At 46.1% G+C, this 24487-nt stretch overlaps 1 protein-coding gene and 1 pseudogene across 1 annotated transcript in view; one reads left to right on the plus strand and one right to left on the minus strand.

Moving 5' to 3' along the window:
* The window catches only part of PHACTR1 (phosphatase and actin regulator 1), a 558362-nt gene that overhangs the window by 467898 nt on the left and 65977 nt on the right, over positions 1–24487 (plus strand). Inside the window, exons 5-7 of the mRNA XM_021696829.2 lie at positions 3850–4017; positions 5988–6194; positions 23206–23527. Coding sequence (XP_021552504.1) covers positions 3850–4017; positions 5988–6194; positions 23206–23527 — 697 coding nt within the window. The remainder of the gene's footprint in view (positions 1–3849; positions 4018–5987; positions 6195–23205; positions 23528–24487) is intronic.
* On the minus strand, positions 15156–15274 carry LOC123325664 (annotated as a pseudogene).

Here is a 24487-nt window from a genome sequence, read left to right on the forward strand (position 1 = left end):
CCTCTGGTCTCAAGAGCCTTCCCCCTTCTTCCTGTTCCCACTACTCATTCCTTCTACTGGTAGTTGTTGTGTGCTATTTGGAAACCATTATTACAGCTCATTTTAGAAGATCATGTAAAACATCAAAATAAGTTCTAATACTATATAGGGTAATATTATTTTTAATATTATTTTAAATATTAGTATAAAGAGCAAACTCTTTCTCATCCCCCATAACAAGAGACAGTGATGATCTTGATAGATGAAGGTACAAATAATCCATGAGACTCCTCTTCATCGGGAGGGTTAGGTTCTTTCTAAAAAAGAAAAAGTTTTTCTAGTAACGCAAATTAAAATGCCAATAAAAACCGTGCTTGTAAATAGAAAGGACACTGAGAGTTACATACTCTTCAAATTAATAGAATTTGGAATTACCAAACATTGGGAATTCCCAGCTGATTGCTTAGCTTGATGATGAGTAAATGGGGTCAGTTATATTACTATTTCTACTTTTGTGTATGTTTGAAAAGGTCACAAGAGGAATTTTAAAATAGCTGTTACTTAACAGTGGCAACATCATTGTAGCCCCGTATTAAATGAATCCAAATCAGATGGTCTTCACTTTTGTCACTACCATTCTTGGTCATAAATGATATTAATAATGGATTTGTCATACTTGTTGAATGGTTTCAATTTATTTCTGCTAGATTGAGATATATATATTTGTGTATATATAGATATATATAGATACAGATATATATATACATACACACACACATATATATGTAGGTAGGTAGATAAAACATGGTTATGAAGGTCAATATTGAAGAAATGACCAAAAGCTATGAAATTCATGTGATCTGTCCATAGATCAGATGTATGTATCAGATGCTATGTAAATAGAGAAACCCTTCACAAAACAATTTTACAAGATTCAAGTATCTGTCACTTAGATATTAAAATATTAATACACATAAGTTTTGTCTATTGGAATTTCTCCTAAAAGGGGAGAATTCTAATTGCAGAAAAGGCTTTATGCAGGGAAGGGATTGGCAGAGCCTCCTGTTTCATTATATCATAAAACATGGGAAACCCCATTATGATCAGCCATAGGAAGATAGCTAAATAAAATTCAGTTTATTCATCCAATATAATCATTAAGATTATAATTATGCAAATTATAATGTTTATAATAGTAAAAAAAAAAAAAGGCATTAAATCCAATGCGTAGTAAGATCACAACCATGAAAAATATGTACCGAGGGGCGCCTGGGTGGCTCAGTCGTTAAGCGTCTGCCTTTGGCTCGGGTCATGATCCCGGGGTCCTGGGATCGAGCCCCACATCGGGCTCCCTGCTTCATGGGAAACCTGCTTCTCCCTCCCCCACCCCCCCTGCTTGTGTTCCCTCTCTCGCTGTGTGTCTCTCTGTCAAATAAATAAATAAAATCTTAAAAAATATATATGTACCAATAAATAAATTGTTCCTGTTAGGTTGTCTTACTCTTTTTTCTTCATTTTTATCTTTTTGGTGGAAATGTATTTTTAGAAATTATGACCGTGGAATTACCAAGACTGTTTCCTCTCCAAAGCGGTTTGGGTCTTTGCAACTTAGCAAAGGTACATTTAATCTATGGGGAGCTAAATTTTTTGAGAGTCTCTATGTCCCTAGGACTGCTTCTCCAATATTAGCAAAGCCTCCAGCACTAAGCCAGCCACCTTGATGAAACCGAGATTCATAGAGTCTAAAGGAATCCAACTACAGTTGTATCTTTTCCCTAGCACTGCTTCTAGGGTACTTTTTTTTTTTTTTAAAGATTTTATTTATTTATTTGACAGATAGAGACATAGCAAGAGAAGGAACACAAGCAGGGGGAATGGGAGAGGGTGAAGCAGGTTTCCCGCTGAGCAGGGAGCCCGATGCGGGGCTCGATACCAGGACCCTGGGACCATGACCTGAGCCGAAAGCAGACGCTTAATGACCGAGCCACCCAGGCGCCCCTTCTGGGGTACTTCTTACCTGCCCAAAAGTACAGCAGTCATTTGATTCTATCATTGCCCCGAAGAAGCAGAACTTGGCAGTGGCCCCGAAACACCCCCTCCTCCTCGGGTTGTCTTAACCGAGACTTTTATTACACTGGGAACATCAAAAATCAAAGTGGTTTCCTGGAGATGTGTTAAACTGAATGACAGCGGCATCATTATTCCACCAACTGGGAACATGAGACGGTGCTACTTTCCACAGCATCAGTGTGAACATGCTGAATTCAAACGTGTTAAGGGGACCAGGGACCGTCCCCGACAGGACGGCAATGCAGGAACGCACCCCCGAGGCCCTTCCCTCCTGAAGACTCCTGGTTTGGCTGAGTACTTAGAGTCCACACTGCGCTTCTTCTCTTATCAACAGGGAGTAGTAATCATTTTGTAATTATCGTTATACTAACTGCCGAGCCATTCCGGGCATACAGAAAGGCCAAATGAAGAAAATGGGGAGAAAACCACAATCTTAAAGTGTGTCAGTGCTTTCTGTCGTCTGTCTCAGATGATTTTTTTGCATATCTATTCTATTTTTTTTTCCATGTTTATACAAGATTCAGGTGAAATAGCCTATGTCCTTGAACGCTATGCTGTCGAAAGCCTGTCGGTTTGTAGATGACTCTGTTAAACGTGTTTCATCAGGCCAGTTCTAACTGGGGAGGGAGGGGGCTGGAGGAGCATCCTTTTACCACCACATATTGTTGTGTATAAAATTAAAGCCTTGGGAGGAGCATCGCACAAGAAAAGGATTATTTATACAAGATCCACCTTGGAGTTGTGTCACTGTTTCATTTCTACAAGTAAATCCTCTTTCTTCCAGTTTTAAGGCAGGTAATTGCTTTGCTGGTTTCTGTTTCTGACTAAGCATAACTTAGGAGTCTTTCATCTGGATATTTATTCATCTTACTGGAACAGCTTTCCGTCCTCTTTAAAAATTAATTTGACTTTAATGCCTCTTTATTTAGGACTCCCCTGGGCTAGGATGAAATCACACTGGGGGAATTTTGATTTGACAAATGGCCATTGTGTGGGAGCCTTTGATCGTCTCCCGTGGTGTTAACTAGCTGCCGGCCCCTTGCTTTGAGGAGCTTTAAGCAAGATCAAAGTCAGCTCCCCTCAAGGGCGTGACCACTGGTGGGCACTGGGAGAATTCTGGCACTTACTTCCAGCATCCTTAGGATGCTGCGGCCCTCAGCTGTGGCCTGAAGCCCCCTTTGAGTGGTCAGTACTCATTCCCTCAGAAGGTTTGCAGGTGGGACCTTCCCAGCAGCCAGTGAGGAGTGGTCCCTGTTGTCAGGAGGGAAGCCTGGGGGAGCTTCGAGCTCCTAAACGTTTATCTGCCTGGAGAAATTGGATGCTGGCGGGAGTAAAGACAAAAGACGATGCATTTTTCCTAGAGCCTTAGAGAACCATGCATCTGGTGTTTGTTGAGTGGCATGAAGCCCTTGGCTCCCTAAAGTAGGCATTCCTAATCCTGGTTTTCCAATCCTTGAGGCCTGCTCAGTTTTTCCAGGTTTTCCAAAATTGGGAAGAAAAGTTAATTTTAATTCACTTTCATTAAAAAAAATACATACAAAATATGGTAGTTATGATTAGAAAGATGAAAACAGGCAATTTGCTAGAGGTCACTGATAATTGCCACCCTCATAGTCCGATGCCATATGTCTAAAAATAAAATAAGTATCTGAAAAGCAAAAGAACAAGTGTAGATTTTACAGATTGACCTTGATAAAGATTGTTCAAAAACATTTAGATTCAATTAGCCGACGATAACTGTCACCCTTCCCTGGAAGGCGGGCATTGTCTAACTGTGCCATCTCCCTCTCGCTCCCACAGATGGGGAGCTCTCCATATCGAACGAAGATGATTCGCTGGAAAACGGACAGTCCCTGAGTTCCAGCCAGCTGTCTCTGCCAGCCCTGTCCGAAATGGAGCCGGTTCCCATGCCCAGGGATCCCTGCTCATACGAGGTGCTCCAGCCTTCAGACATCATGGATGGGACAGGTAATGCCCCTGGTTGACTTGCATGTGGCATTTGAGACCTGTAGCCTGGCTGGACTTGGAGTTCTGTTTTGCACCACCCCAAGCCTAAGAATCTCCTGGAAATGGGGACGAAACTGCCCAATCAGTACATATTTACACTTACTGTTCTGTAGTTTTTCAAAAACATTTTTTGGAATCTTAATGTCTTTAAAGAAGAAGGCCCTGTTTTTGTACTATTGGGGATTTAAAATGTCATTGGTTTTTGTTTTTTGTTTTTTTTCCCTAGCACTCGTTTCTATTAAGCTCAAGCTAAGGAATCCTACACTTCTTCTAAAGGATACCTATCTAATTCACGTGTTTGTAAAACCCTGGCATGGCCTTTAAGCCCAGTCTCCATATACCAGCTAATGGTTGCATCAGTTTAGCAAATTGTATCCGTTTACTGTACACAATGGATGTGTTCATTGGCTATTAAATTGTATACAATTTACTGGCTAACTCGTATGCTGCTGACAGGTGATATTTGGTACCATTGGACCATCGCTACTTCTTTGGTCCAAAGCCCTCTGAATGGTCAGTACTCACTCCCTCAGAAGGTGGGATCCTCCCAACAGCCAGTGAGGAGTGGTCCCTGTTGTCAAGAGGCAAGCCTTGGTGGGGTGGAGGGGGAGGGACCTCCCGGAATCTCCAGAGTGTGGGGAGAAAGACCACATCCTTTTTCCACACCATATGCAAAGTCTGCATCAGCAGGGCTCAGGTGGGAAGATGGGAGAGCTGGGGTCACAGAGTCAATTCCATGCTCCACTTTGGGACCTGATGATAACGGCATCCCTTGGGAGAGGGGGAGAACTGAGCACTCATGAGGACCTTGGTGCTACAGGGGACATGGCAACCCGGATTAGGGAGGAAGAAGAGGTCAGGGGAGAGTCACTGGAGTCATGCCAATCAGCAGCGATGAGAAGCAGGACACTCTGCACCTGAGTTACATTCCCCTCCAGGCTGAGCAGGTTTTTCCAACTTAAAGCAGTGAATTGTGTTTCTCATCCAACCTTTCTTGTGACATTGGAATCACACAGATTTGACCCTTGGAGGGATATCTGTCATCCCAGTGAACTCAGAGTTTCAGTCTTATTGGCCAGGCTGCCCCCGCCCCCCGCCCCAGGACAGCTCTTAACTGGAGCCAGTCGGGGTCTCCCATGGCCGAAAGGTAGAGCCAGACCCAATGCCGAACAAAGAGAAATGGGGGAAATCAAACAGAAAATCATCATTCCGGCAACTGAGAGGAGAGAGGAAGCGGGGAGACAGGAAGACGTTGTCTTGGTGCATCCTTTGTCTGGTCAGAGTTTATAGGATCCCCTACAACTGCTTGGCTGGCCCCAGAACCTGGACGAGCAGCCACTCTGGGCATGTGGGGATGCCCGGCCTGCTGTCAGCCTCTAGACTGCTTCATTGCTTCATGTCCCAGACCCGGGGAGACCCAGTGGGCAAAAACAAGGCCCCAGAATCTCCTCTGTCTTCCACTTGACAAAGGGCAAACAGGCCCAAGGGAAGATGCCAGCATTTGGTGCTGGTTTGGTTCAGAAGGGGCACTTTGTCCCTGACCCACTGCACCTGCCATCCATGGATTGTTGCCGTGGCCCCATGAGTCACGTTTAGAGCACTCACAGAAGGCGTAGTGTAAATGCCAAGTTGAAGTGGTGAAGCTTGGGATAGTTTGGAGAAAATGTCCTCTTCCTTTTTCCCCCCTCTTCCCCCCCTCCACCTCTCCCTTACTGCCTCAACCTCCCTGATGTGTCCCTCCACTCCCTCGCCCCCGCTTTATTGGATTTCTAGCAGCCTCTCTTTAACTCTCCCCACATTCATGACGGCCTGGAACAGTCGGTGCTCCGCTCTGTTGCTAACCCACACCCCCGGTCCTGTGTGCTCCTGCCGGCCCCACCTGCATTGCGTTTGTGTAATGTCTCCTGTGTGTCGTGTGGTTGTCCCCTCAGTGTCTGAAGAGAGTCCCTCTGCCAGTGAGTCTGGAGTCCTCCTGTCCCAAGATCCTTCAGCCAAACCAGTCCTGCTACTGCCCCCCAAAAAACCTGCTGCTTTCTCTGGAGACCATGAGGAGACCCCAGTGAAGCAGCTGTCCCTTCTCAAGCAACCCCCCGCCCTGCCTCCCAAACCCACTGCCAAGATTGCCAACCACTTAACAGGTGAGTCAAGATGTCTTCCGGGGGCGTGCAGCCCTACCTTCCCTTCAAGGGATAATCTCTTATTCTCTTTCTTTTTATCTGAGCCCTGTTGCACCTCTCCGGTGAGGTTGCTCTGTGGGACGTTTGGGTGTTTCCATGTGCGTCTTGGTACACGCAATCGTGATCTGGGTTTGTGTGTTTTTGTCAAGAAGCGTTCGAAATGCACCCACCAGCCATATGCCAAGAGCCCCTATCATGTGTATCTGTAAATATGTACATTGGTATTTGTGTGACTGACTCACGATGATTTGCCCATCGAGGTGAATTAGGTTCAATGTCAAAATCTTTGCAAAGATGAAGAGTCGTACCTTGTTCCCTTTGTAATGAGTTTGCCAAAGCTTTAAAGCTTTTGTCTTTAAATTACTGATCTGAAGCCCGGCGTATTTCCTCTATTAAAATTCATGTCTGTGCTGTTTGTTCTGCTAAAAAAAAAAAAAAAAAAAAGTAGAGACAATCTGCAAAGTATTGTGTATTGTGGGAAATACTTTTAAAAGACGAGTTAAGTTTTGTCCTAAAATGATTTTTACATTTTCATGTTGAAAGTGTTAGTGAACGTACCCACTGCTATTAAATTGGGCATCTAATGAAGTTGTACTTCACCGCCCATGAATCAGACACTACTTTCTGATTTAACGTTGGGGTTTAATTAAAGAGTAAAGATTTCAGGGGGTTGTTTCTCTAACCTTGAGAGCCATTCCATCTGATCAGCTGCCTTTTTATAGTGCACTTGATATTTTCGTAGTTTCTAATTGATCTCTGTACATTTTTGTGAGACGTGGTGAGGATAGAGGTAGGGCAGAATATTTGCCTCTTTTATAGTAGAAAAGCTGAAGTTTAAGAAAAATGAGTGCCATTATCAGGCCTAGCAGGAACTCTGCAGCGGGGGCACGCTTAGACCTCATGCTTCCTAATTCCTCACCCAGGGAATGTTGTCTCTGCGATAGGAGGGTGTCTCCCATGTGGTGCTGAGTTTCATTCGAGTCCAGCTTAAACACAAGATTGAGTCAAACAACTCTATCCACGTGTGTGTCCATCCAAGCCAGATGTTTGTGGTTTGAAAGAGCACATTTCCATCTAAAGGAACCGTTCAACACGTTAATAACACTTCAGTCCAGTGCCCCAAAATGTAAATGCATAGAAAAGCACAAAGGAGAAAATGCCCTCATAAACTTGCCTCTAAGAGATAACCATTGTCTGTTTTATCTGTCTGTCTAATGAAAGTCAAATGCCTGCTATACATAGTCTCTTATCAGCAGCTTTTTGCATGCAGTGCTATCTTGTGGACTGATTCTCATGTTCATAAATACTCCCCAACATGCTTTTGTTAGCTGCCCGGTGTGGAGTAGGATTTACGTGTTTGGCCCCTTGTGGACTCTCCCATCTCCTGTTGTAAAAATCACCACAGTGAACATCCTCAGCGGCATACATTGATTTATAAGCATCGGCGTTTCTCCTAATTTCATTCTAGATTAGAGTTGCTTATTCTAATTCTAGAAATCAATTATATACCTTTGAAGAGCTGTAGGCTTTTGAAGGCTTTGATGCCAAATTTCCCTGAAGATTAAATATTGCGAAATAAACTCCTGTATGTAGTTCATATTTATTCGTCACACAGGTGCTAGGTATCAAAGTGGATGCAAATGACAGTTTAATATATAAATTTTACATGTATATATTTTGTATGTTATCTATATTATATGTACACATAATACAGTGCCAAAATACTCTCCGGAGTATCAGTTGGATTTCCGTGCAATCCGATAAAAGGGCATGGAAGGGCTGAAGCCTGAGCTGTCCCTTCAAGCATAAAGGGCATTTATAGAGAATGAGGGGAGAACATTCCAGGAGAGAAGGCCCTGCTCAGAGGCCCAGAGATGGCATTGTTTTGGGTCCATGACCAGTGGCCGAGCTGGGGCAGAGGGTCCGTCTCAGGATGTATTGAGAAAGGGTTCACTAGGTAAGGCGTATGAGGATGTAGATTCTGTTCCCGTGACAGCAGAGAACCTTTGGAGGTTTCTGAGCAGGGGAGTAATGTGATGAAAACTAGCCTTTCAAAGATTTTCCTGGGTCACTGTGTAGAATGAACAGAAAGAGACGGTGGAAGGCCTAAAAAAGGCTAGCCCTATGCCTCGTTCTCCAGAATCACTAGTTGAATTAAATGGAATAATCTGAACCAGGGAGACTATGGGGAGAGCTACTCCTGTATCTGAAATATGAGCTCACGAGCATCTGGCCAATCACAGCAGGAGGAGAGAGAACAGAAAAATAGAAAAGACATTTTAAAAGAAGAATCGACAGAATTTCTTAGCCAACAACATCCCCTAGTTTATCTAGTTATCTAATTGATGAAGACACACTTCATTCCCATCTTCAGCTGTGAGCCATGAACTTGGGCAGCCTGATATCCGCAGGGCTCTTGATACATGAGAGACTGAGGCTATCTTAATTAGCCCAATCTCTGGCTTCCCCCGTCCTTTTCCAAGGAGAGTGGACTTATCTACTCTCTATAAACCTCACCTCTAGATAGCTTGGATCAGATGGATAAAAATACATAAGAGCTAATAATCCTTACCATGCTGTAGTATCTGATAGCCTCTGAAATAGGAGGAAGACAAGATAGGTGGAGCTATCTGTGGGCTGCAAGCCTGGTGCTGTCCTTTTGGGTTTAAACTCAATTAGACATGCTTAATTTTTGTAAGTGAACAATCAGTCATAATCTGCATCACCGTGAGGCAGCTACATTAACCCTGTTCTGTTACTAATTACTCTGGAGACATCTGGGCTCTGTCAGAAGAAATTAATAAACTAAGAATTCTAGAACTCTAAATTGAGACTTCTAAGTTGTAGCATGCTCTCTCTCCCTGTCGGCTGTCCTGTTGACATTTTTGAAAGGGAACACAGACAGTTTGAAAGACACCAGGCATGATTAATAGAGAGTGACAGCGGTTAATGGTCCGGTAGGATCCTAGAGAAAGCGTGAGCCTGACCTGGGGTCACTTCCAAGCATATGATCAGGAAAAAACAAGCAGAAATATCTCTGCTTCAGCATGCGCTTCCCCTTTATCAGGAAAACCGTTAGGAACTTGGAGACTGTCTGACGAATTTGCTCTTTTCGCCAGCAAGTAGAGAGAAGCCTACTTGCTCTCCCAGACGATCTTTCTTCTTCCCTTGTCATCATCCTGGTCTCCAACTGCATGTAATAGAGGAGCATCAAATTCCATCCCTTCCGTTCTGGAAGTACGGTGCATAGCAGAGCTGGTTGCATAATGCAGATGGTTGAGGTGAATGATTCTCAAAATGCGTCTTTCTTGGGATGATGGTGGACCCCAGAGGAAAAGGGTTGATTGAAGTGGGGCGGGGGGGTGGGGGAGAAACCACTCTCTCCTATCTTTCTAAGTCTTCATCAGTCACCTCTCCAGCCATCCTGGCTCTAGGAGTCCGATATGACACGCTGCATGAATAATCCATGGCTCTGCATATGGTACCTGTGATTAGGGGCCCCGTAGGTGCCATTTGAATGAAGGATAATCAGCTCCCATGAGAGCTGGACTTCACAGTCTGCCGTTCACACTTGGGTAATAATGACGGCAGCTGCCCTTTTTTGAGAACTTTACAGCATATCGTTTAGTCCTATGGAGTCCATGCTATTATTGTTATTCTCTCTTCCCTAGAGGAGGAAAAGGAAATTCTTTGGATGAGTTAAATAACTTGGTCAGTGGTTACAGAGTGTAAGTGCAGAGATGGACCCACTTTGTTTTACTCCAGAGTTCTTACTCATAACCATTGTTTCTACCATCCTCACTAAGATATCTGTTCTTAAAATTTTAAACAATGGAATCATGAGCTTCCTTTGGATTCTTTTGGCCTTGTGTGTTCAGTCTGTTTTTAGAAAATTGGCTTCTCAGGACACCTGGGTGGCTTAGTCGGTTAAGCATCCAACTCTTGGTTTCGGCTCAGGTCATGACCCTGACCCAAGACCCTCAGATCAAGCCCCGTGTTAGGCTCTGTGCAGAATGTGGAGCCTGCTTAAGATTCTTTCTCACTCTCCCTCTGGTCCTTCAACACCCCCCCCACAACTGCTTGCACTCTTTCTCTCCCTCTCTCTCTCTCAAAAATAAATACATAAATTGATTGATTGATTAAATTTTAAAAAAGGAAATTGGCTTCTTTATTTGCATAACTCAAAGACAAAAGTGTATCCAGTCTTTCAAAAATAAGTAATCTCAAGGCACTTGATTATGAAGAGGAGGACTTGAATGCAGTTGGGTTGGGTTTGGAAGAACATGCTAGAAATAGTCTGTAAGAATCAAGAACAGGGCAAATCATGTGGGAAGCATTTGGCCACAGTTAGAGACTAGCAGTTCAGCAAAGAAAAGGAAGTGTTGGGGTCTCTGGGTGGCTCAGTCGGTTAAGCGTCCAGCTCTTGACTTGGGCTCAGGTCATGATCTTAGAGTTGGGAGATCGAGTCCCAAGTCGTTGTGGAGCCTGCTTGAGATGCTGTCTCTCCCTCTCCCTTTGCCCCTCGCCTGCTTGTTCTCCCTCTCTCTTATTCTCTCTAAAATAAATAAATCTTTAAAAGAAAGGATGAAAAGAAAAGGAAGTGTTGCTGATCCTTTAAAAATAAGTCCTTCTGCTAATGTGAACCTGCCCAGGGTTTCTTTGTCTGTAGACCCTGAAATACAAGGAACTTGTGTTGGTCGATAGCTAGTTTCAACATTCCAAAGTTTTTACAACTGCAGACTTACCTGGCAAATGGCATCCATGCCCTCTGGTACGTCTCAACCTCACGTGTCTAATGAGAATCTTCTATCCAGAGCTCGTCACACCAAAACCAACATTCCTGTTTATACTGTCTCTTGAGTTTTGTGGACACTGTCCACGGCATACTCTTCTGTAGTGACATTCTGATCTGTGATCTCATTGTTCCTTTCCGGGTCTCTTACTGTGTGTCCCCATTTCTCTCCAGTATCCTCCCCACCTTCCTTGTTCTCCTCCTTCAGCCTCCTCTCCAATCCTACAAAATCATCTACTTTTGCCTTTTTCCTTGCATTCTACTCGGAAAGTACAAGAAAACTGGTAACTGGACCACGGTGACCTTGGACCTCATCTCTGCCTTTAAATGGAAAACATGAACTACAACCCAGAGGCCTCAGAAAGAGGTTTAAGGTTCATAGTCTCTGGGTAACTGATACCTTGAAGGAATGGGAAATATACCCAAATTTACTCTTTATCCTCAATTTTCTGTATTTTTCCAGTCTTAATTTCCTTTTCTTAAGATGCAGAAATTCTTTCTTGGTGCATGGGAGGACTTTCTCTTAAAACATTTTTTAGGGGCGCCTGGGTGGCTCAGTCGGTTAAGCGACTGCCTTCAGCTCAGGTCATGATCCTGGAGTCCCTGGATCGAGTCCCACGTCGGGCTCCCTGCTCAGCAGGGAGCCTGCTTCTCCCTCTGACCCTCCCCCCTCTCATGAGCTCTCTCTCTCATTCTGTCTCAAATAAATAAATAAAATCTTTAAAAATATAAAAAAAACAAAACAAAACATTTTTTAAAGGGTCCTCTCTCCTCTCACCTCTGTGACCAGCATGAAGATGACAACAAAATACCTTTCTTTTTTTGTGGCACTCTGTTAGGTTGGAGATGGAATTCACTTGGCACTTTTTTTTTTATTGTGGTAAAAACATAACATAAAATTTACCTTCTCAACAGTTTGTAAGTGTGCAATTCAGTAACGGTAACTAGATTGACGTCTGTTAAGCAACAGATTTCCAGAACTTTTTCATCTTGCAAAATTGAAGCTCTGTACCTGTTAAATGACTCCCCTTTTCCTTTCCTCCCCGCTTCGCCCCTGATAACCACCACTTTACTTCTTGCTGCTAGGATTTGAGGCATCTCAGATACGTGCAATCTATAGTTATTTGTCTTTTTATCAGAAGCTTACTTCACTTTGCATAATGCCCTCAAGGTCCATCCATGCTGTAGCTGTGATCGGATTTCCTTCCTTTCTAAGGCTGGATGGCACTTCCATTTTGAGGGCCCACCCTGTGCAAGGTGCTCCGCCAGCCTTGATATAATTTATAAGCAGTGTTGCCTCATCAGCTCTAGGGGTTGTAGACAGTTATAAGCTACAGCAAATGCTTCATATGAAGATGTATAAACATGGTTCTCAAGAAATACAAATAGCAGGAGACCGAATCCTTTTGAAAGAATCAGAAAAAAACATCGTAAAGGAGGATGTGTTTAAAACATAAAGATGAGTCACATTTTGAAGGTCATGGAGGGGAAAGGAGGTCATTGTGACTTGGGAGGCAGAGTTCACAGAGGCACCTGCGTGAGAGGCACAGTATGTTCAAGAACTAGCCAACAGCCCAGCGTGGCTGGCTTCGTGGAGGGAGGTAATCCAAGATCAGGCCAGAAGTGGGCTGAAGGGAAACTGTCGAAAGCCTCGCATGCCATGATGAAGGATTTGACTTTAGAGGAGGAGTGGGCATGTTTTGTGGACATTTAGCAGCAGTTGCTTGATTTCAACCCAGCTTGTCTCCTTGATGCTCTTGTGGATCCGATGGGCAATAATGCTGGGGGCTGGAGGTGTAACTGAAAATATAAAGGAAACTGGGGCATGGCCATTGTCAACTGGAAATTGCAAAGGGCACCAAGCTGCTGCCCTTCATTCTTCTCGGACATAGTGTTAATATCCCAGGGTCAGTTTCCTGAGAGTGGGGATGGAGTCGGCCTTGGTCCTTGCTGTGTCCTCAGCTAGCACTGAGGAGCCCCAGAACAGGAGGGCTTGCGAGAGAGAGAACCTCCTGTGGCGGAGGCATTGAAGGAGGTGCTGGATGATCATTTGCCCATGAGTTCGTAGCAGGATCCTTGTTCTCGGGTTCTGAGTTGTGCCGTGAACAAAATCAGATCCTCATGCTTCTGTAGAGCTTGAAGGAGCCCCGATACCTGATGGAAAGCAGTCCCTTATTAGAGTAGCAGATAGAACATGACAGTCATGCATCAGTCAAACTTGTGGTCCAGACTGAGGTGTCAGAATGCATGCTGGGATTGTCAAGGGAAAATGGCAATGCCCTTGTAATGCGCCAGGTGCAGGTGGTTAGACCAACCACCGCCCTCACTGTAAATGCAGGAGCTAGGAGTGCGTCCTTCAACAATGAATAAGTATTGTGCATCGGGTAGATGCAAGGTTGAAGATGAATTGCAGCCATCCTTTTTTTCTGTTTATAATATCTAAGGATCTGGCTTGAACTTACTCGCACCTTCACCCTGAATGTTCTACCTCTTTATAGCTCCATAAGGTCTATGTAGTATTTTTTTTTACAATTTTATTTATTTGAGAAAGAGACAGAGACCGAGCATGAGCAGGGGAGAGGGGCAGAGGCAGAGGGAGAAGCAGACTCCCCGCTGAGCAAGGAACCCAACTCAGGACTCAGTCCTAGGACCCTGGGATCATGACCTGAGCCGAAGGCAGACGCTTAACTGCCTGAGCCACCCAGGCGCCCCAATGTAGTATTTCATTTCATACCATCTAAATTTACTTTCGGACATCCTCGATCTGTTCGTTGGTTCCAGTGTTCTGAGATCAGATGAGCATGTTCATGCTTCACTTCATGACTTCGTGACTTTGATCTGACTCTCCCAGCCTTCTCCTGCATAGTCACAAATAGCTGTCCTCCCGGTGGTCACTGTTGGGTCCATGCTTCTTGCTGTTGTCCATCTCTAGAACCTTCTTCCTGTCCTTTGTACCTGTCTTGCAGAAGCCTCAGTTTCCATAGCTCAGTTATCAGTTGAACACTGCTCTCCTCCCCCGGTCTCCCTGGGAGCAATAGCACTCATCCTCATCACTGCAAAATCAAACCATATAATGGGCTTTTGTGCAGATGATTTGTAATCTAACAAAATGCTGATCTCAACAGGCATTTGTTGTCACGATATAGGGATACCTAGAGTTGGCACTCTTTAAGAGCAGTTTTCTGACAATGAATAATATGTAATTTTACTTCAAAAAAAAAAAAACCACCAAATTTCATGCCCTACGAAGATGATGGGTGACCCAGCTGTGACCCCCACCCACTGCCCAGCATCTCCATACCCGTGAGGCATGTTCTTCCCTCCTTGTTGTCATCTGCCAGATGGTCTTTGGAAGGGGTAAATTAAAACATTTTGTTGTGGAAAGTGACTCAGAAACAAAGTCAGGTGCTGGTGACGTGTGCTATCGTGGCCCTCAATTTTAGGATTCTGGAAGGTCTCAGGACATGTTTGTCACAAACATCAGGTGGTCATTGGTTTCCACGTGCCAGCCTGGCTTGGGAGAGAAAGCCAGGCTTACGGCACGTAACACAAGTCACTTGTTTGTTACTTGTTTCCCTCCACACCATCCCTCTTAACTCAAGGGGTTGGTCAGCACATGTGGCCTTTCCAGGCATCGGACCAACGAACTTAGAATCCCTGGGATGGTCTGAAGGAATTGACGGAACTCGTGTGAGCATCTTCGTTTGCAGCCAGGGGGAATCTGATTCCGGGCTTTGGTGACTCTGGACTCTCCTTTTAAGTTCTAAGTACACTTCGTAGAGTCTCTTTATGTTCTTGGGTTGAGGGCCTGTATCTATAAAAGGAGATCAGAGACTCTAACCCACCGAAACCAGGTTGGCAAATGGCTGAGAAATTGTTGCAACACCCTTGTTCATTAAGAAAGTAAGTGCTATTCTCATTGACAAGTGCCCGGATGCATCCTCGGTTATAAATGGGCTTTGACAGCAGGTGTTAGTAAAAAAAAAGAGAGACTAGGGGCGCCTGGGTGGCTCAGTTGCTTAAGCGACTGCCTTCGGCTCGGGTCATGATTCCAGGGTCCTGGGATCGAGCCCCGCATCGGGCTCCCTGCTCGGCGGGAAGCCTGCTTCTCCTTCTTCCACACCCCCTGCTTGTGTTCCCTCTCTCGCTGTCTCTCTCTCTCTGTCAATTAAATAAATAAATAAAATCTTTAAAAAAAAAAGAAAAAGAGAGACTACACTTGATCTTAGCCAAAAGGCCGAGAAGAGAGGGGGGTGGGAGGATGGGTTAGCCTGGTGATGGGTATTAAAGAGGGCACGTTCTGCATGGAGCACTGGGTGTTATACGCAAACAATGAATCATGGAACACTGCATCAAAAACTAATGATGTATGGTGATTAACATAACAATAAAAAAATTTTTTTAAGATTTTATTTATTTATTGGAGAGAGAGAGAGAATGAGAGAGAGAGAACACCTGAGAGGGGATAGGGTCAGAGGACGAAGCAGACTCCCTGCCGAGCAGGGAGCCGGATGCGGGACTCGATCCAGGGACTCCAGGATCATGACCTGAGCCGAAGGCAGCCGCTTAACCAACTGAGCCACCCAGGCGCCCACAATAAAAAAATTTTTTTAAAAAGAGAGAGAGAAGAGAGGCTAGAGGTGTGTGCCATTAGCCCAGACTGGTTCTGTTAGAGACTGTGGTCCTGTGGCACAAGAATGGACTAGAGAAGTAATCTGGAGTTTTCCTTTCCTTGTCTGAGTCATAAGCCAGAACTGTGTCATGTTTGGAAATAACAGCCTTCTTGGGTTTTATGGCTCTGTGACACTCACAGTTTGAGTTTATTCTCCTTGTTCTCTGGAACTCCATCAACATAGACAGTTTTATGAATATAACTGCATCTCGATCAGTCTGGCTGCCGAGGGACTCATGCATTTCTGAGTCAGCAAGCAGAAAGCTTTGTGTTTGCCCCCGCAGGACCAGCCACTGCCATCATTAGAGATGAAGGAGTTAGAGTGTGTCCTCCAACAGTCCATAAATACCATGCATCCCATAGATGCAACGTTCCTTTATTCAGCGAGGTGCTGTCGAGGCAAAGGAGACTTTTTTCATCCCTGGATTTTTAGAGGTAGAGTCTGAATCCCAAAAAAGGTTAGCTCTCTTTCCCAAGCCATGGAACAGCAGAGAATCTAGGTTCTGTCACTCCCAGTTCTGTGTTCTTTTCCACTAGCCCTTAATGCTGATGCAGGGCGCCATGCATTAGAACAACACCCTGAAACCTGGAAGGCCTCACCTTTTTCTCTTCCTGCAGTGCTTTGCTGCAAGCAGGGAAGCCTGCCGAGACCGTCCTTTGGAAGCTCTCTTTCCTGTTACTGCATTCACTTTCAGCCAGTTTTTCACCTCCCTACTTAGAACCGCCACATACTAAACCACCAACACTCCCAGTCCCTGTCTTGGCTTCTTGCGTCCCACCCCAGACAGGAAGCATCAGGCTAGGGGATGCTCACAGGGGCCTCAAGAGTCCCGTGAGTAACCGGCCAGAGGAATGCCATGCTCGGCAGATAACAAAGCGTGTCCACATCCTCTAGTCTGACCCTCACGACAACCTGTGGCAGAGGCAGGGAATATATTATTTTTTCAGGATCAGTGAAGACTACATTTGTTGAGCTCCTTTGACATATCAAGGAATCAAGGACTAGACTGGAGGGATTTTATACTCAGGCCCTCCACTGACCTGTTCAGGGACTTTGTAAAACTATAAAAATGTGCCCTTTGGAAGAATGAGTCACAGAAAGCTGCCCCTTCCTCTGGGATGACTCAGGCCCATGCCAGCACAGACCTCAGACTGGATTTCAGCCCGCTGGTCCCCATGGAGAAGCTGTGTAGACATTAATCCCTGTACTTCTCATAACAGACCTATGAAGTGGGTTATACTCCCTTTCTACAGATGAGCAAACTGAGGCTCAGGAAGGCTAATGTCTTGGAACTGGTATTAAACTCCAGCTCTTCTGAGATCTAACCCAATGGTGATTTCACAGGCCTCAACTTGCAGTAGAATAGCCCCCCACAGGCCCTGCTCAGCCCTGAGAGAGCAAGCACCGGAGCTGAATCTCCTCCAGAAGGCCCTGGGCACTTGTCCTCTTCACAGAGGAGCGGCCCTGAGGGGATAGCTTCTTAGCGTGGATTGTGCAGGGCTCCCTGGGGTCTTTGTCAAGATGTACATTCTCATTCAGAAGGCCCGGGCTGGGCCCTGAGACTCTGCATTTCTGACACGCTCCCAGGAGGCTCTGCTACTGCCAGTCCTCGGACCACACTTTGATTAGCAGAGCCTTAGGGTAGGAGAAAGTGGTCGTTAAGTTCTACCTCTTCCCACGGCTCTCAAGACACCATGAGAAAGAAAACCAGCAGATGTTTATGAAGCACCTGCTATGTGCTGGGCCCAGCTCCTTGTTGGCGACCACGAGGGGAAGAGCCGCACCCAATGTCATAAAATTAATGCATCACTTACACCTACTGCGAATAAAAATCGGCAGCAAGCCAAGAAAAATGAAATGGATTAAATCGACTGTATGTGAGATGCTGTGACAAAGGGAAATACGGGGCCCGTGAGAGCCTGGTGGTGTCACCTTCCCCCTGGGGAGGCTGGATGACCTTCCTAAGGAAGTCACTCCCATCATCATGGGATGATGAAAATGACAGCAACCAGGAACAGAACTGCTGTTTATTAACGGAGTGCCAGGCCCAATGCCACACAGTGAATGCACTTTATCTTACGTGATTTGTGCAATAGGCCTATGACATCTTCATCCCCATTTCACAGATTGGAAAACAGAACATAAAAGAGATCAAGCAGTTGCTGTTGCTATCAGAGCTGAATGAGTGTGCGATTTTATGGTTTATCTTCTGTGTTTAGTATGACAAACTCTGGTAATGATCTTGTGCTGCTTCATCTGGTAATAACTCGGGGCACTTTCTCAGTGTGGTCTCTACCGAGGTCAGAGTGATCTGGAAGCTTCTCTAGGAAGCAGACTCCCAGACCCCCACTGTAAACCTACTGAATCTGAGTTTCTGAGACTGAGGCTCAGGAATTCGCCTCTCCCAAACCTTCCCTGTGAGGTTGGTTGAAATCACTGCCGTAAGAATTTGGCATCTTGGAGAGAAATGGTGGGGTCATGCAGTCCATTTCCAATCCATTTATCTCAGTCTGTCCTTGTTACAAAAATGTCAGTGCCTCATTAAGCAGAAATGAGTACTGTGTATATGTTTCCTTTATTGTTTAATACACGCATACAGTACACATAGGACATACGAAAATCAGTAAGAAGGAAACGAGTAATCTGATGTACTGAATCAAGTCGGTAGGAAAAGCTAAACATCTGATTAAGTATTTATTGCTTGAGACAAAATTTTGAAGAAAGGCTCTTTAGGCAAACTTGTCTGAAAATGTACTTAAAGTATTCTAAAGCAAATAAAACAGAAAAAATTCACCCACAAGGATTTAAGAAATCTTTTTATCCACAAAGTGCTCATCCATAAGTGATTTTTGTAAATATAAAATTAAATTGGAAGTGCCATTAGACAAATTGGTTTTAAGACAAGTCCCTTAATTGCAAATGTTAGATTTAGACAAAGCTAGTCATTAGGTGAATAGATCTTAGTGTAGCTTTCAGTACATTGGTTTCCTGCAAATTAGTCTTGTACTTTTTATATGTGGGGGGCATAGAAATAGAACCTGGAGACCATGCCGCTGACCACTCAGGGTGGACGTTGGCCCAGGGGCTGGATGGAACTGATGCATCATATCTCTGCCTTGGGCAGCATTGTACTCCAAGCAGGTTAGCACTCCCAAATCAGTGATTCTCCCCGATTCTTTCCTCTTCCTCCCTGAATATGGTGAGCACCTGGGAAGCATTTAAAATCCAAACACCTGGCCCCGAGACTCTCATTCAGTAGGTCAGAGGTGAAGGCCAGGAATACAAACTTCTAGCCAAGCATCAGGGGACTGTCACAGGTTGTCCAAGAACTCTGCTTAAGAATTAGTGCTCTTGGGATGCCTGGGTGGCTCAGTCAGGTGAGCATCTGACTGTGGATTTCAGCACAGGTCTGAATCTCAGGGTCGTGAGTTCAAGCCCCGCATCACTGGGCTCTGGGCTAGGTGTGGCATCTACTTAAAAAAAAGAAGAAGTAATTAGTGCTCTTTTTTGTTTTGTTTTCAGAGAAAAGGACAAGAGTAAGAGGTTGAGTGGTTTTCATACGTGGCTTTTAAAAGACGCAAACCTTGGCACCCACCCCCCAATCCTACTAGAATCCCTGGGAGGGGGTGGGAGGGTCTGCATCAGTCTGAGCCTAACGCACCCTCAGGGTTGAGAACCATGAGGCTGCAGGAGTCTGGGCTTCGCTGTGCTCCACTCTGGGCACCCTGTGGGGATAGCAGAAGCACGCATGGGAGGAGCCATCCCAATGCAGTTGGCCTTAACCCGGAGCAGGAAAGCCTGCAAGGTGGGGAGTTGGGTCTTTAGTTGTGCTTTGAAGGGTGAATGCAATTTTGATCATCGGGCAGGGAGGGTGTTTCAGGGGCAGGTGTGACAAAGGCCCTGAGAGAGGATGAGCATGGTTACTGGAAAACCCAGTGGGGAAGCTGGCCTGCCCAGAGAGACCAGAGTGGCCAGGGAGATGCAGGGCAGGAGGCACCTGCTGGCGCTGGGCAGGGCTGGATGGCCCACAGCAGTGACTGGGGCAGGGAGTCGTGGGGGGACCTCCAGCGTGACGTGTGCTAGAGGAAGATGTCTGGTACGGGGCGCAGATGTATTAGAAGGGTGGACCCTGTTACCCACCCTACAAGACGAGATGAGGTCCCAGACTTGTCAAGGGGGCAGAGAACACAGAAGTTTGCGAAGGACAAAGATAAAGCAATAGAAACTCAGAATGGCAGACGGTGTATAAAGGGCTCCAGATCTGTTATGAGCAATGACTTGGTATTAAGATATCATGAAGATATAAAAATAGACACTGAGAGTTACTAAAGATCTGGGCTGCCTAGGCCCCCTCCCTTGTCTACCATGTTGGAGAAAGATGGGGATTACAGAGCCAATTCACTGAAAGCCAGTAATTCCATTTAACCTTTTCCCCATTTTCCTCCCTTTTTACCAAATCTACTGAGCTAAAAAATTATTTTAAGTAATTCATCTTCATTTCCTACTCCTATTTAATTGATGACCGTGGGTAGTGAAACAACCAGAAAAGAAACACAGGCAGGAAAAGAGAAAGGGGTCCTCCAGGACCCCAGCATCTCTTTTCTCAAGCAATGAGAGTAACCATGTCCACTAATTTGGTCATTACCTCCTTGCCTGTTCCGATAGAATTTTCTGGTGTCCCCTTGGCCATTTTCCTAGTGAAGAAGCCAAGTAAGCTCTGCTGCAGAAGTGGTGGCAGGAAGCACGGTGGTCAAGTGTGTGCAGGAAGGGGTAGCTTAGCAAGGTGGTAGAACCCAAGGTAATCACCATTCCTTCCCAGAGAGATGATTCCATGCTGCCCTCCTGCTCAAGCGAGTGAGCGCCTGCCTGCCTTAGATAGACACCTAGAATACAAAGGAAGGAATAACAGGTAAAGGTTCTTGGATAGAAACCCTTAACACATCCAGACACACTGCATTTACTAGGGTTGTGCAGAGCCTTCCAAGAGCCAAGGGAGTGGACGCTTCAGTAGCAGGAACTGGACACGGGGTGAGTTTCTGCCTCTCAGCCACTTTGGAATGAGCACCATTGGTCATGCACCTGAACGTGGTTAGGTTACTTTGTGTCGTGTGCATGGGGGATGGTGACAAATGGGATGAGCCTTTGTGGAGGAGCATGAGGGAGCCCTTTGGTTACGACCAGTTGGCATTTTGGCCTTGGGGAGCAAGCTTATCAGGTCCCCTGGAAGTATGAAGCTTCCCTGTATCTCAGCTGTAGGATCCACTGTTTAGTGTCCATACACCCCTGGCTACGTGGTCCTAAAATTGTTTTTCATTTTATGCTCATGTACCTCCCCTCCCCCTCCCGGAGAGTATCTATTTCTGAGGGAAGAAGGTGCAAATTCTTCCCACCGCAGAGCATCAGAACGTCAGCTCATTGTCTAAACATGTTGTGAGCCTCTTGCTGTGTGCGCTGGGCACCATACAAAATGCAAAGGAGAGAGTGACACATTATTCTAGGTCCTGGTTCTCCAGCAGAGGGGACAGCTGTGTAAACAGGAAGCGCCATTCGGTGTCCTCAGAGCCCAGTGGCATCGTCTGCAAAAGCGAGATGATAATGTGTGTACATCACAGGCTCGCTGTGAGGATTAAAGTGAAAAGCACTTGGTATCTGGCACGGGGCAAGGGGCGGCTAGAGTTCTTTCCCCCTTCACTGTGGTCACCATTGCTGTGGGCACGGACCTGCCTCACGCCCACAGGAGGTCCACTGGGTTCGGAATAGAAGGAGTGCTGTAATGACCCAGGAAGGCTTCTTGGGGGAGGTAATTTTTGAATTGGTTATTGAGGGGAGAGGAGGAATGGACCCGGAAGACAAAACAGAGAGGAATATTCCAAACTGAGGTGGGAATGCGGCAGAGGCCCAGGGGTGTGCGAACATCAGGTGGTCTGGGGAACACCAAGTTCTGGAGGGAAGGAGAGGCCTGGCCTGTGCACCTCGGGTTTCTCTGTGAGGTAGGAGCTGCTGAGGGAGGGGGGCCTTGAGACCAGGGAGGACCACGACAGCCCATGTGGAGAATGTGAGGGACAAAGGCCCCCCCCCCGTGGGATTTAGGGGAGGGTGGAGACTGAATTTGTGGGCCAGCAAATAAGGAAAACCCACAGGAGAAAAGCAGTAGGTGTCGTAGGAGACCCAGATCTAAGGCTTTTCAGATACAATAGGAGAGGCCATTTCTCATAGGGGAACCAGAGCAGACTTCAGGAGGTAAAGTGTGGGCATAGAGAGATGAGCTGAACAGCACACAGACCTTGGGAGGCTTGGATGACGCGTCAGGAAGGTGGGCTTTATTTCTAGGCCATTGGTGGGGTTTAAACGAAAGTGTGACAGCAGATTGGTGCCCTCGGGATGTCACTTCGGTAGAACTGTGGGGAAATTAAACTGACGAAGGCCACACTCAGAGTAGACAGACAGATGGAGAAAAATCTAAGGCCTCTGGGAGCAAGACGCAGAAGCCTACGGTCCTCCTGATGTGGATACCAGCTGTGAAGTCGAGAGCGCTCTAACTCCTCCCCTGCCATGCCCTTCCTGGCCGAGCTTCTCCCAGGCCAGCCTGCAGCCCACAAGACTCAACCCTGCCCCCCACCCGTGCTAGATCATCTCCAGGAATTTGTAAGGTTGTCCCAAAGGTGGCCTGAGGGCTGGTCTGTCCTGCAGCTCCCCTGAGTTTGGAGCATCTCTGGGAAGCTTCAAAACCGCTCTCCTGGAACCAAGAGGTGCTGGGTGTGTGCAGGTTCCACCAAGGCCCGGGAGTACCTGTTGGAGCTTCCCTACAGTTCAAATAACCCAACTCTGGATGCCACGTGAGTGGGCCAACCAGCCCAGCCACCGAGCTCAGACCTCATGGAGGTCAAGTGTGGACAGGAAGAGATGAGCTGCACAGCACACAGACCGTGGAAACCTGGCCTCCGCGTGGGGCACCTGAGCTCTGTGACAGTGAATCCATGAAAGCATCATGCCCAGATTACAGAGGAGGGCATTAAGGTTAGCAGCAGCGATGTTACTTGCGGAGGGACATGCTGTTCGTGGACTTGAACCTAGGACTGGCTTCTAGTCCCGTGCCTGTTAGAAAGTGCCAACTGAAAGGATATTTTCACATGACAGTGGCAAAATTGTAGACATCATGGCGTATCCTAGGAAGGGTCTCTTTGAAGTTCCATGGGTTTCCAGGAACCAAAGAATGCACTGCGTTCGTCCCCCCTTCCTGCTGCCGGTGAGCCTTACTTAGCCTGAGAGCTGCGTGACAGACGTCGCCAGTGCCTGGGTCCCCGAGGGCCCTTGATGTGGCCAGCCCACTTTGGGCAGGAACCAAGTGTTGGTGGGTGCTTGTTGAGGGGCATTCGCCCTGCTGGTGCATTTTATCTCAGAGCCCACGGCAGGGCCCACGGTCCCAGGGTGGGCGCACATGTGAGGGTCTAGGTTTCTTCCCGTGCCCCCAAACTCACAGCTGCCTCTCGCCCTCCTTGTGCTGCAGATCCTGGCGGCCCTGTGAAATTGCCTTGTCTGCCCGTCAAACTGTCGCCTCCACTACCTCCAAAGAAAGTCATGATCTGCATGCCTGTCGGGGGGCCAGACCTCTCCCTGGCATCCTACGCGGCCCAGAAGAGCGGCCCGCAGAGTGGGGCCCAGCACCACCACACGGTCCTGCCGTCCCAGATCCAACACCAGCTGCAGTACGGCAGTCTCGGCCCGCACCTCCCCTCCACCACCGGCTCCCTCCCCATGCACCCCTCTGGCTGCAGGATGATCGAGGAGCTGAACAAAACGCTGGCCATGACCATGCAGAGGCTGGAAAGGTAATTGGTGGGGGAAGGGGAGGGAGGGCTGGGGGGGGTGGTCTTGGCTCGGTGGCGGTGGGGCCGGGGGGCTGCTTGGGGATCTGACCATGACTCAGAGGTGTAAAGACCAGGGTAAGGGCTCATCCTCTCTGGGGGAAAATTTGGAAGTAAAATGAGACCCAAAACTCAATGTCAAGGAAAGTGTGGAAGAAAAAAAAGATAGTGTTGCCAATTGCCAAACTATAGAACAATCATATTTATCAGAAAGAAAAAGTAACATCTCTGTATACACACATGTACTCTATAAATAGCATAATATGTATAAATATATAAGTAATATACAAATATACTAGTATGTGTAAATATATTAATATACTTAATATAGATTTTAAATATAAATATTTAATATAAGTTAAATACTTACTATAAATATATTAATATATGTATTTACATGTAAGCATATGTAAATACATAAATATATATAAAGAGTAATATATATGTGTTATATAACACACATGCTTCTATAAATCTTAACATTTTTTGAAAGCATATATATATGATTATTAATAGTGGTTACCCCTGGGCGCCTGGGTGGCTCAGTTGGTTAAGCGACTGCCTTCAGCTCAGGTCATGATCCTGGAGTCCCGGGATCGAGTCCCACATCGGGCTCCCTGCTTGGCAGGGGGTCTGCTTCTCCCTCTGCCCTCTTCCCTCTCGTGCTCTCTGTCTCTCATTCTCTCTCTCTCAAATAAATAAATAAAATCTTTAAAAAAAATAAAAATAAAAATAAAAAAAAAATAGTGGTTACCCCTCGGGTGGGGAGACGGGAGAGAAATTCTTTTACTTTTATATTCCATATCTTTCTGTACTGCTGCTTTTTTACTTTGTGTGTATTGTTTTTATGATAGAAAAAGACAGGGACGCCTGGGTGACTCAGTCGGTTGAGCGTCCAACACTTGATCTCGGCTCAGGTCATGA

The sequence above is a fragment of the Neomonachus schauinslandi genome, chromosome 8 (genome assembly GCF_002201575.2).
Source record: "Neomonachus schauinslandi chromosome 8, ASM220157v2, whole genome shotgun sequence".
Taxonomy (NCBI): domain Eukaryota; kingdom Metazoa; phylum Chordata; class Mammalia; order Carnivora; family Phocidae; genus Neomonachus; species Neomonachus schauinslandi.